Raw genomic sequence first — 12,308 nt, 5'->3', positions numbered from 1 at the left:
TTAAATGTAGCTGCACATTTTCCCTTGTGTTTCAAAGGATATGGTAAAGGAAAACCCTAGAAAGCATTACTTGGTACAAATTGCAAGTAACCTGCAATTCCAAAAAACATGTACTACAGCATCGCGGACAAGGTATTTCTGTTACCAAGGTTCCGCATTTGAAAAGACCTGGGTCATTTAATACAATGCAAGGGTTGGTTGGTTTGCGTGGTTCTGAGGGTTGAGGGTCATGATTTCATAAATTCCATAAGTCTGTTTGAAAGGAGTTAAAAACCACTGCATTTAGTCTGATATATAAGCCTTTGTCATGCATATACACATACACAGGTGTCCTTTGGTTTAGAAGAAACTAAAGGCATAAAGCAACCCTTTGATTATTTAGATTTTTAAGAGAATTGGAGGTGGGGGCAGAACTTGAATTCCTTTTACACTATTCTTTAATAACTGAGCGCACCTCAAAGATCCCTTTCCTTCATTAAAAAAAAAAAAGCATGCATTTGAAATTGATAAAGACTGCTAATTTACACCTTGAGTTCATCAGTGTTGCACTGATTATTTTCTATCTTATGCCTTTTTAGACTTTATAATTTTTATAATGTCAAAACCTATGCAACACTTAACTGTCTCAAAGGGTTTCTGAACCAATACAGTGTTTATGAAGAGAAATGTTGAAATGCATCCTGTAATTAAAAGTGAATTAAAGAAATACATTTGTCATTTCTCACACTTCTTTCATTTGACTTTCACAAGAGCGTGATCCACTTTTAACTTCATAAGTGGCCATGAAAAAAAAAAAGTGGCCACGAGAAATTTTTTTTTCATCTCTGGTTTAATCATCCTTCATTGTTAAGACTGAGGAACTATCACGTACTACCAATAGCCCCAGTACTCTTACCCATCTAATGGTACAAAAAAATCCCTGTGTGATCATGGAGGATGTTGGTTTGCTACTTGGCTTTCAGCTTTGGTCACCCAAGGGTGCTAGACAGCCCACAAGGGGCTGGCATTCCAACTTTGCAAAAGGCAGAAACCGAAGGAAGGGATTTTCACGTACAATCCTAACAAGGTAGCTTTAAAGAGGCTCCCTTGCTCTGCGCACTCATAATGATAAGGGTTTAAGGAATTGAAAGTGATTTTTTAAACTAAAAAACGTTACTACATCTAATTCTACTTTTGCTTTTGAAATAACAAGGTAGAAAACAGAGATAAACACCATAATAAAAAGGCCATCTAGTTGTAGGTGCGGAGACTCCCCTCAGTACTGAGAGCCAAGGAAGAGTCCTCCCCATTTAAGAAATCTATGATCCAAGAACCCAAACAAGCCCTCCACAGTGACATATTTTAGAAAACCACAAGAAAAGTGGGGTTATATTGGTCATTCTCAGCCTTCCTAGAGAAGTTCTTGTAAAGAAATCTGGGTATGCCTAGTGACATTTGTCCATGGGCCTCAGACTGCACTTGAGGAACACGGGAGAAAGCTCTGGGGCACCCTCACTTCCCCCCGCCCCTTTCCCTAGCCTAACATTTAACATAATTTAACACGATAGCAAATTAATTCCTGTAGGAGGTGCTGTCGATTTACAAATGGCCAGGAAAGCTCGGGTTACTAGGTTAGGACGCATTTGTTTATCCGGATGTCTGTATGGTGAGTTGGCCCTAATTTCACTTAATAAATGTGCCAAAATGGGCAGAGGTTGCTGCAGCGTGGTGGCAGGTCTGCTTACCTTGCAGTGCGGAGTAGAAATCTTGTTTTGAGTCCTACGGTTTTAAGCTGAAGAAAGCTTTTTATCGGCAAGGCTTGGAGAGACCTCTCTTGCTGTTCTTCCACGAGACTGCTTGCTGATAGGGAAGCCGATCAGGCCATGCTGCTGGGAGCCCGCGCTTCCCAGCTTTAATTACCGAACATTTCATCTGCTTTACATCGAAGCTCAAAGATTTCAGAATCCACCTGAGCCATTTCACTCCCCTCCTTACCTAATGACCACTGGGCCAAATGGCTGGCTGAAGTCGCTGGGGGACGCAGCTCAGGAAGGCCGCCTCCCCTCCCCGCCCTCCCCCAGCCTGTGCTTAAGATCAGGGAGAAAGCTACATTCTAGCAGCAGCAGCTGAAGGATCTTCAGCAAGCTTTTTTTAGAAAACCTTGGTAGTTGCCACTCCTTAAAGGCACGCAGGCCTTGGGAGCGGGTTTTTTTTTTGGGGGGGGGGGGGGAGGTTGGTTTTGATCAAAAAGAAATGCTCTTTAAAAGTTGTGAGAGACAAATAAGACAGAGGGAACTCTAAGGTCAGGGAGTGCGAAGGATGGCAACTGAGAGTTCTCCTGCCGTGGCTCCTAAAACCCGGCTCCTGCTGACAGAAAAGGAAGCTGAGAATGACTCTTCATCACCTCCCGCCTTTCTCCTCCCTTCACGCCACACTTAGCATCCCTCCGAACGTAACAGTAAGAATGACAGCGAGGTGCGGGATGAAAGTCAGGAGCTGCTTATAATGAGAAGGAACCCGCACTCCGGCCCAAACTGCCAATGAGCCGCCTTCCCCGCCACTCGTAGACTCGGAAACCCCCCAGTCCCGTAGGCTCCAAGGCCTCCCCGAGCGGGTGGAGAAGGGGAGGTCCGGGGCCTCGGGTGTTGACCAGTGCAGACTTCGCCCTAAAGCCAAAGGAAGCCGGAAGGGGGACGGAATGAGTCCTGGGCTGGGGTTGCCCTGCCCATCCCAGAGGCGACCACCCCAGCGTACTGTGCTTGGTGATTTCCTTCTAGACATGCATCTGGCAACCTTCGGATCGCATCTCAAGCCCAACTGTAAGGCGCAGAATTAGGGGGCACGTGTCTCCTTCCTGGAAGACGGGCCTCCCGCGTCAAGAGGCCGCTGGACTCCTCACCCACGAAGTATAACGGGAAGGGGTCCGGGTTAGCCCGCAGCACCTGTCCCCGCCCCCCGCCCCCGCCTGTGGCCCTAACCTGCCCAGAAGAAATTCCCGGGCCACTCTGCCAGGCTGCCGGCCGAGGGAGCTGTGCCCTGGGGACCGGCCGCTGGGACCGCCGCGCGCCCTCGCCCGCCAGTTCCCGCCTAACCTCGCTCGGCCTCCGGCGCGTGTCTCCTGCGAAGATCGGAGGGTGAACTCGCCTTCAGTGGTTGGGAAAGCTAGTGCCTTTCTCTCATCGCTCGGCTCCACAGGTGAAGAGGGCGCTTTAGGACCCCGACGCTAATCTCTCGTTCCTGGGGCAAAATGGAAATATCACCTCCAGCCGGCAGCCTGCAAGCAGAAAATGGACTGGGGCAAGACACCCTATCACTTTGCATTTCTTTTATATATGAGCCACCCAGAAACGGTTAGGTGTTTGCAAAACATTGCAAAAATCCTATATATGAATTTCCAAAGGAAGAGAGTGCAGGGATCTTAGAAAATCTAAAAACTGAGGTGCTTTTCTTTCCTGGGTCGCAGAGAACAGGCCCTGGAGGAATGTGTCCCCACGGACCTTCTGAAACCTTCCCCTTAACAGGAGTTGCAAACACACTGTATATATTTATATCAATAACATATAGGGTAGGCATGTCTGTATGTATTTACCTCATACATATTTCTATAAACTCCAGCGTCTAGAAAGGGTGGGGGTAAATAACACTGAACGGTTAAAATTATGGAGAAGGGATAATAACTGATTACTAATTTGAAAGTAAATAAACAGGTGACTTTTTCAGATCAAATTCCTCCTTGGATCGTTACAATAAATATCTCTGAAGGAAGCTCTCTATTTATGTTGTCATTGATTAATTCTTCACTACCTCATTTGATTTCGATTTAGAACGATTTGATTCTAATTTAATTAGCATGTAATTTGGATGTACATAATTACTGTAATTATGACATTCAGGTAAGGCAGCTTTAGGCTGAAAGGCAATTTCAAATTTTCTAGCAACCTACTTTGTACTGGGAAATGGACAAGGACTTTGCGCCCTGCTATCCAAGTAGTAATTAGCACATCTTTGAAATAGGCAGTGCGGCGGGGTTTGTATTAAAACAGCAGATACAAACCCAGCCGAGTTACTCGCTGCAAAGGTGGCTGCGAGTCTCCGGAAACGCATTGCGTTTCCCCGGCTGGAGATCGGGGAGCCCGGCGCCCCGGTGCCTCGGCCGACTCTCGCTGTTGCGGGCGACGGCGCTTTTGCCGCCCTGGGCGCGGAATTTGGAGGTGTAGCTTTTAAGATTAAAATACAATAAAGGCTCAGGGGAAGGGGTGGGCAAGCAAGGAGGGGAAGAAGCCACCGCACGACGTCTGAAGATGAGGGGTGGGGTAGTGGACTGGGAAGAGGAGGGAAAGGGGCGGCGGGGGGAGGGCAATGCACAGACTGGAGAGAAAATTGGTCAACGCCCCCAACTGTTATCCGATTTTAGATTTGGGTTTCAAAGGGGAAAGGTGGGGACAAAAGGGGTCAGTTTCCGCCGGCAGGGAGTGCAGACCCTTCGGGAGGGGTTGGGGAGAGGGGTTTCGGGGCTTCTGGCTGCTTTCGGGGGCCCTGCGCCCCTCCTCCAGGCCCCGGGCTGCTCAGCAGCCCCCAGCACCGGACTCGGAAGGGACAGTCGCCTGGAGGGCGGCGGCAAGACTAAAGGATGCTTCGGCCATCCCCAGTCTGGCTGGTGAAAGCTACGGAGTCCTTTGCGTTCCTCCCCTTCAAAGGGGAATCTGGGGACCTGGGACGGTCTGGTAGCCTGCTTTAATCAGCTTGGTTCCGATCGGTCCTGGATAGTCCCCGTGGGCCTCGCCGACCGGGCCGTTGAGCCAAGGGCTCGGGGGACTGAGCCCACGGCTGCCTGCCCATCCCGGGGTCCACGTCGCCGCCGACAGCGCCCAGCGTGCTCAGCTCCGAGTTGTTGGAAGAACCTGAAGTTGCCTTGAAAGGCATGTTAAATGCGGCAATTCTAAGACTTGGGCCAAGCGGGGCGTTATTTTGTTTTGTTTGGGTATTTCGTTAGCACGTTCCAGAAACGACCGCCTTCCTGGAAGTAGCAATACCGGCCATTGCTAAGTAGTGCCCCTCAAAAGCGAGGCTCGTTCCCCCTCCCCTGGTGCACAAAAACTCGCTTTTCTTTGCTTGCTTCACTGGGTTGCTGCTGCTCGCGGCAAACGCCCGTCTCCCGGCGCTAATAGCGACAAGCCAGGCGGGCAGCGCGGCCTTCCCGGCCCGGAGCTCTAGATGGCGCCAGCGAGCCGCACTCGCCAAGCTCCTCTTAAGGGAATCAAGAGCGACTGTCAAACATAAAAGCAAATCAGAGTTTTCAGTTTTTTTTAATGTGTTAAGAATGTTATTCCTTAAGAAAATTTGTAGCTAAATTATTCTCACTTAAAATAAACACTTAGTATACCAATTACACAAATGGGCGGGATTTATGTGAGATTTACTTCATCTGCATTTTTGTAGTGGGAGAGAGCCTTGGTGAATACAGATAATAGATGCAAATAAGATTAGAGTTAAAATAAATAAAGTTTCCATCTGAATAAAAAGAAATTCAATTTTACGCGACTTGTAACGATTTGACGAAATGTCCAGACACGCCGTTCAGGTGCACAATAATCTCGCCAAAATAATGATGTGTCTCCTGGAGGAAAGAAAATCTCTCTTTTCTTCTCTTTTTCTTTTTCCTCATCAGGTAGGCTCCAGTTCAGTCTACGGGGGCCCAAACAGACCCAGGAAAGGTAACCGCGGGGGGGAGGGTGGGCTTGGGGGCTGGGTGGGCGCAGGGCTGGGGAAAACTTGTTCTCCGCTCCTCCACTGCGCAGGAAGCTACAGAACAGGAAACGCTGGGAGAAACCGGCTGAAACGAAATCGCATTTCCCCTCACCCGGGCCACGCGGGACTCAGAGACCCCGGCTGCGGCCCCAACAGCCCGGCCGCGGTCCCCGCCCGGGTCTGCGCCCGGACCCCTCCCTCGGCCTCGCGCTCCTCCCGGGCCCCGGGCCGGAGCATCCCATGCCGCCCGCCGGAACCCCGAGGTAGCCTTGGGGAGTCGCTGCCCCCTCTCAAGGGGAGACCGAGTTCGTCTCCCCGCTCGTGGGCTCTCCCCTCCCACGCACGCCCTCTCCAATTTGCTCGGCCTCAGCAGGTAGCCACCCGCTCAGGTCCGGGCTTCCCCGCGCCCCCAGGGGCCCCTGGGGCTGAGGGTGCGGAGGCTGGGAGGCCTGGGGTCTGTTTTCGCCTGTCGATTTGGGCCAGGGAGCAGAGGCCCCGCTTCCTTCGGGTGCGGGTTCCGCGAGCTCTGGTCTCCCGGCTGGACGCTCGGGCCGGGCCACCGCCCGCCGTTCCCGGAGCCGCGGTGATGGACGTCCGCTGACCCTCGGGGCAGAGGCAGCGCGCAGAGGCCTTGATCACTGGGCTGCGGAGGGAGCCGCGCGGGGAGCGGGACCTGCACGGCCAGGCCCTTTGATCTGCCTTTATTATCCACGAGAAACAAAGCTGCCTGGGACAGACGCCCGGGCGCCCTCTTCCTCAGGAAAGCCCACCACACTCTCACCTCCGTGCCGCCGGCCCGCAGTCCCCAAACGCGCCCGGCACCCTCTCTCGGCCTTCTGCGCCGCGGCCCAAAGCCCCCGGAGCAAACGCACCCCTGCCAGCTTCTCCAGAAGACCGGGCCTGACCCAGAAGGCGCGCGGGGGGCTGGGCTGCGAGGTCCCGGTTATGAGCTGTTTGAGCGGGGAGAGAACATGGTCAGAGAGGAAAACTCGAGGAAGAAGAGCGGGGTACCGAGGCTGCGGGGACCGCAAGAACGAGGATAGGGAAGAAACCACGGAACCCCACGCTGCAAAATGCCCCTCTGGGGACCTTAGCTCTATGTTTTATCGCCACTTTGCTACTTGGCTTTTCAGAGCAGAGTTTGCGAGAAAACAATTTGTTGGTTGTTAATAACAATAATTTATTTTTTCTTCCCCCAAAATCAAACCTCCATTCAAGTTCTCAAGATGGACAGTAATAATAATTTTTAAAAAAATTCCACTGGTGCTGACTTTGTTTCCTATTGTGTGGGGGAGCCTTTTCGAAATATTTTTATTCTGTAAATATGTACTTTATTTTCTAAATTAACATTTTCGAATTGCGAAATTATCTCATTTACCAATTTTCTTTTTCGTCTCTCCTTCTCTTCTCCCTCTCTTTTAAACTGGGGCTGTTAAGTTGGTGGTCAGGAGACAAAGAGAGTGAAAATAATTTTCATTTCAATAATTGCCTTCTGGTCAATTTAACTGTGCCTTATTTTGAAAGAGACTGTCTAAATGAGATTCCTGTCCCAAATGTGTTCCCAGGCCTGATCCCAGCCTTTAATTATTCCTGAGTTTTTTTTCTTCAGAATAAGACGCCGCACTGAGTAATCACAAAGAAGTCAGAGAGCATCCTTGAACCTTTTCAGAAGCAGCGCCACTGATATTCAAATAACCTGCGAGGGCCATTTGACGGCGCGGGGACCTAGGCATTTCCAATTCAGTATTTGCATAGATCAGCCGTCTTTGAAAAGGAAAGGAGCAGTTGTCTTCCATAACATTAAAAAGCCTAGTTATCAAATCAAGTGCTTAGTTTGGGGGCTTTTAAAACGTTTACATTTTATCTCAGGTTGCCCTTTACCGTTTGACATGCAAATTTGGTGCAGTTAATTTAGACAATTAAAAAGATCTTCAAGGGAGCTTTGTCACGGAGAATATTTGGAGTTTTCCCCGTGGACCAGCTGAGATAAAGTTGGCCAGAACAAATGATGTCTAGGAGATTAATTAGATATTTGATAAGACATGAATCCCTAATAAGGGAATACAAGGCACAGGGGGCTGCTGTGTGCTCTAAGTCAAAATTAATAACATTTAACAAGATTTTCATTTAGGCATGAAATGTCTTTTCCGGGGTATTGACTCTAGCGATTTATTCCCCTGAGTCACCTCCCAACGTAGAGGGCCTTGGGAGCTAAAAGACTTCTTTTAAAAAGCTTTTTCCTTTCACAGATTGTTTTTAAATCGCTTCTTAAAAACAAACAAACCCACTGGAGTTTTGTCTGACCCCTCCCGGGAGGTGTAGGCACCTACCCAGTTAAAGCTGCCAAGGATCTTGGTTTTATTTTAGGCGCTCCTAGAGTTTTAAAATGTCACCTTTTGAGAGCTCTCTCATTAAGTAATACAACTACACATTCTTATAACCCAATTTAATTTACACTATTGATATACAAATAAATAATTTTTACTTCTCAAAAACGTGTATGTATTATGGCTTTTATAACTCACATAAACCTTACATTACCTAAAACTAACATTAAAGGAATTTTTTCCCAACCAAAAAAAAGTCGACCCACATAAAGGATATTGACAGGGGAACAGGATTAAAAAAAAGGAAGTGTATTGTTCAGAGTCCTTTAATAATACCAAAATGAAAATATGATGTCAAGATTTTCTTCATACAGATAAACGCATTTAATTTCTTTAGATGACCTTAACTTACGTGTTTGTGAGTGAAATGATAACTCAACATCTTAAATATCTTTTACATATATACTGACTTTCACAAAGTGCATCAGAAAATTAAAAAAAAAAAAAAACTCCCTGAATTTCAGGAATTCACCAAAAAAAAAAAAAACCTCTATTCGAATGAACATTTACAAGAAAATAAAAAAGAACACAATCTTTTGAACCCTATTTATACAGATGTTATGAAATACAGAGAAACTGTCACTAGACTTCCAGTTTAATTTCTCACCTTAAGCCTTTTTTGATGCTTCCTTTTTAGGAAAAAAGTCTCATTGTAAGTAGATATCAAGCAGGACTTGGAGCATTTTATATATAATATAATCCACACAAAGGGTCTGTTTTTATAGGTCCCGTTTGTTTTCAAATATTCTGACAGTCCTTTGCAGAGTGGTGGCTTGTTTTTTGAGAAAAGGAAAGAGGAGGGTAGTGGGGGGGGGGCGATGAGGGAGGTGGGAGCGTTTCTGTGTATTGCTCTTCGCTCGAGAAGTTTGTGCGAGTGTTGTGTGTGTGTGCGTGTGTGCGTGCGCGCGCGCGCGCGAATGTGCGTGCTTGTGGCTGTAGGTCTCCGGTGTGTGTTCATGTCTGTCTGTGTGCAGTTTTTTAGTGTTGTTTGTGTCGGAGGGTGGTTTGCTTTTGTTCCAGGATCACGAGTTCGATTCTCGTCTGGGCTGGGATAGCAGAGGGGAGCTCCTGGCTTGGCCGGCGAGCAGCGGCCGGGCAGCCGGGTGCTGCTGCACTTCGTGCTGGCCCGGGGGCGTCACTGGAGCCCCCACCCGTCCGTGCCCCGCTCGCTGGCCCTCCGAACCTCTCGCTCGCTCTCGGTGTCTCTACTCGCTCGCTCGCACCTCTCGCCCGGCCTCTAAGAGTCGTTGGGGCCAGACGCGGCTTCCTTGCCTCCCGCCGAGGCCGCCGCCGCCGCCGCCGCCGCCGCTGCCGCCGCCGCCGCAGCCGCCGCCCGGGCGGCACTGACGCCGGAGTCGTGCAGGATGAGGTCAGGGGACTCGGAGCGGGGCGTCTCCAGGTTGCTGGCGTCCGTGTCACTGTCGCTGCCCTTTTTGCCCCCGCCACCCCCGTTGTGCGTCTTAATGTGTTTGCTCAGGTGGTCGCTGCGCATGAAGCGCTTGTTGCACACCGGACAGGCGAAGCGCTTCTCGCCCGTGTGAGTCCGCAGGTGCCGCTGCAGCTCGTCCGAGCGCGTGAAGCGCTTGCCGCAGAAGAGCCAGTTGCACACGAAGGGCCGTTCGCCCGTGTGCCAGCGCAGGTGCGCTTTCAGGTGCGACGTCTTGCCGTACACCTTGCCGCAGCCCGGGATGTGGCAGCTGTGCAGGCCCTTGCGCCGCAGGCTCGCCCCGGCCGGGCCCAGCCGCTCCGCCTCCTGGCAGTTGGGGCAGTCGCAGGTGGCGCGGCCGGAATAGCGGCGGGCTGAGCGTGCCGAGCTCCCCCCGGCGGCGGCGGCCGCGGCGCCCGAGATCATGGCGCTGGCGGCAGCAGCCGCCACCGCGGCGCTGGAGTCCGAGTAGGAGGGCAGCACCGGCTTGAAGCCGTCCTGAGCCAGCAGGTGCTGGCTGGTAGAGAGCAAGTGCGAGGCGGCGGCGGCCGAGGAGCCGAGGCCCGTGGAGCTGAAGGCCGAGTGCGTGAGCGAGCTGAAGTCGGGGTTGTAGGTGCCGAGCTGCGAGTGCAGCGAGGCCTGGGGGGCGCCCGAGTGCAGCGAGCTCTGGAGCCCCCCAGCGGGGTTCTGCACCTCCAGCCACGAGCCCGGGCTGCTGTGCACGTCCCACCACGACGACGCCGCGCCGTTGGTCACCTCGCCCGCCGCCAGCGTCGAGTGGAAGCCTGACTTGTACCACGACTCGTACGGGTGCGCCATGCCCACGCGCGGGTACAGGCCGTCGGCCGCCGTCGTGTGCACCTTGGAGATGAAGGCCGACTGGCCGCCCGCCTCCTGCGGGGACACTCCGGCCGCCGCCGCCGCGGCGGCCGCCGAGTTGGAAAAGAGGCCGCCGTAGTCGCTGCTGAAAGCGGACGACGTGGGGGACGTGGAGGCCAGGCAGAAGGCGCTGTTGGCTGCGCCCGAGCCGCCCGCCAGGCCGCCGGAGCCGCGGCCACCGGTGGCCACGGCGAAGCCCGAGAGGCTGGAGCCGAGGTTGCAGCTGGACGAGGAGCGCTTCCAGGGGTGGAAGCCGCCCTTGGCGAAGGCGCTCGACTCTGGCAGCGTCGTCAGCGGGCTCGTGTTGCCGATCTTGTTGCAGGTCGCCGCCAGCATGGCCAACGGGGTTGTTCCGAAGCGCGGCTCTTCCTAAAGTGGGTGGGGTGAGGGAGGGAGCAAGGAGAAGGAGGGCAGGAAGAAGTGGGAGGAAGACACAAAGTGCACCCGTGAGCAGCCTCGTTTCCCCTCGACTGGTCCCGGGGGGTCGTGGCTCCTGGGCTCGCGCCTCCTCCCCGCGCGCTTGCCAAGGATGCGCCGCGCCCCGCACGGGGCAAGGGCGATCCCAAGGGTGAGGGTCCCGGCGCTGGAAAGTTGTTCTCCGGTGGGGCTACAAATCAAAGATGTCTCGGTTCTCCCCGTCTCAGCCGCTGCAACCCCTGCGCAGGGCCGGACTCGGGTTGCTCGCCTCCCGCTCGCCGTAAGCCCGATCCTCTCATTCAGGCCCCCAAATCGCCCTTCGGGTAAAGCACGGAAGTAAACACATCGACAACAAACACCGGGTGAGGGCGGAGGCGGCCGAAACAGCGGCTCAGGGGCGGGGGAAACTTGGGGCACTCCTCCCAAGGGTGACTACGACTTGACTCTTTTTAATAGAAAACGTTGTTTTAAATGTTTACACTCCCCCCCCCAAAAAAAACCCCTTGATTATGAAAACAAGAATCCGAGGAGAAGGGACCCAGCGATGGATTTCAAAGTCACAGGCGAACTGGGGAGCCACAGAAGTGTAAATGTTTGTTAACGTGACTACACGGACTGAAAAACGATTAAGGCTGTTTTCTGGAAACACACTGTCGCGTAATTGCAACAATCCCCGAAGCAAGGGGGGGTGGGGTATAAATCACCAGGGGAAGAAAAGAAACCTCTAGATTTTCTTTAAAGCCACAAAAAAAAAAAAAAAAAAAAAGGACTAGCTTAACAAATCATTTTCTTACAAAGGCATCTCCTAGGTTTCAATAACTTGGAAAGAATCAGTCCCAGAAATGTGGAAAGTGCTAAAAGGAGCTGAAGCTGCAGCTGCAGTCCGGCAGCAACAGTTTTTCCGGAGCTGCGGACGCGGAGAAGCCATAACGAAAATTTGCTGCAGTTAAAACAAGCAAATGCCTTGTCGCACTTCCGACTTACCCCGAGTATAGACGTGGCCATAGCAGGTCCGTAGGCTGCGCGGCGGGGCCAGGAGCGGGACTGAGCCTGGCGGCTGCTCCGGAAGGCTGCTCCGATCCCGCGTAGCTCCCGCGTCCCCGCGCTCGCGCCGAGCGGACTCCGGGCTCCCGCCGGCTAAACTCAGCCTAAGTGCGAGGAGCACCCGCTTTGAAGTGCCGCTGGCTGCGCCTCTCGCCCAATGAGGGCGCAGGCGGAGCAGACGGGAGCTGCTCCGCAGCCAATCAGACGCGCCGAGGGGCCCAAGCCAGGGCTCCCGGCGCGTGCCAGTCAAGGCGGCTAGCGCTGTGTTGGGGGGGGGGGGGGGGAGGAGGGGGGGCGCGGGCTAGAGACTGAAGAAATTACAGTGCAATTAAAAATTTACACTCACGCACTAAGCCAGGTTTAAGTAGCGTTGAGACTGAGACACAAGCCCCCCGAACCACCCCGAGATGATGCAAGTTAGGACTGAC

General features: G+C 52.5%; 1 protein-coding gene across 1 annotated transcript; it reads right to left on the bottom strand.

Moving 5' to 3' along the window:
* Positions 1-9,351: 9,351 nt before the first annotated feature.
* Positions 9,352-11,841, bottom strand: SP9 (Sp9 transcription factor). The gene is made up of 2 exons (XM_042953338.1): positions 11,821-11,841; positions 9,352-10,788 (listed from the first exon to the last, which is right to left on the bottom strand). The coding sequence occupies exons 1-2, from the start codon at positions 11,839-11,841 to the stop codon at positions 9,352-9,354; spliced, it is 1,458 nt and encodes a 485-aa protein (XP_042809272.1).
* Between the last annotated feature and the right edge of the window lie 467 nt (positions 11,842-12,308).

This window comes from Panthera leo, chromosome C1, assembly GCF_018350215.1.
Source record: "Panthera leo isolate Ple1 chromosome C1, P.leo_Ple1_pat1.1, whole genome shotgun sequence".
In the NCBI taxonomy this organism is placed as follows: domain Eukaryota; kingdom Metazoa; phylum Chordata; class Mammalia; order Carnivora; family Felidae; genus Panthera; species Panthera leo.
The sequence above is the reverse complement of the archived record's forward strand: the minus strand, read 5'-3'. Positions and strand labels throughout refer to the sequence as shown.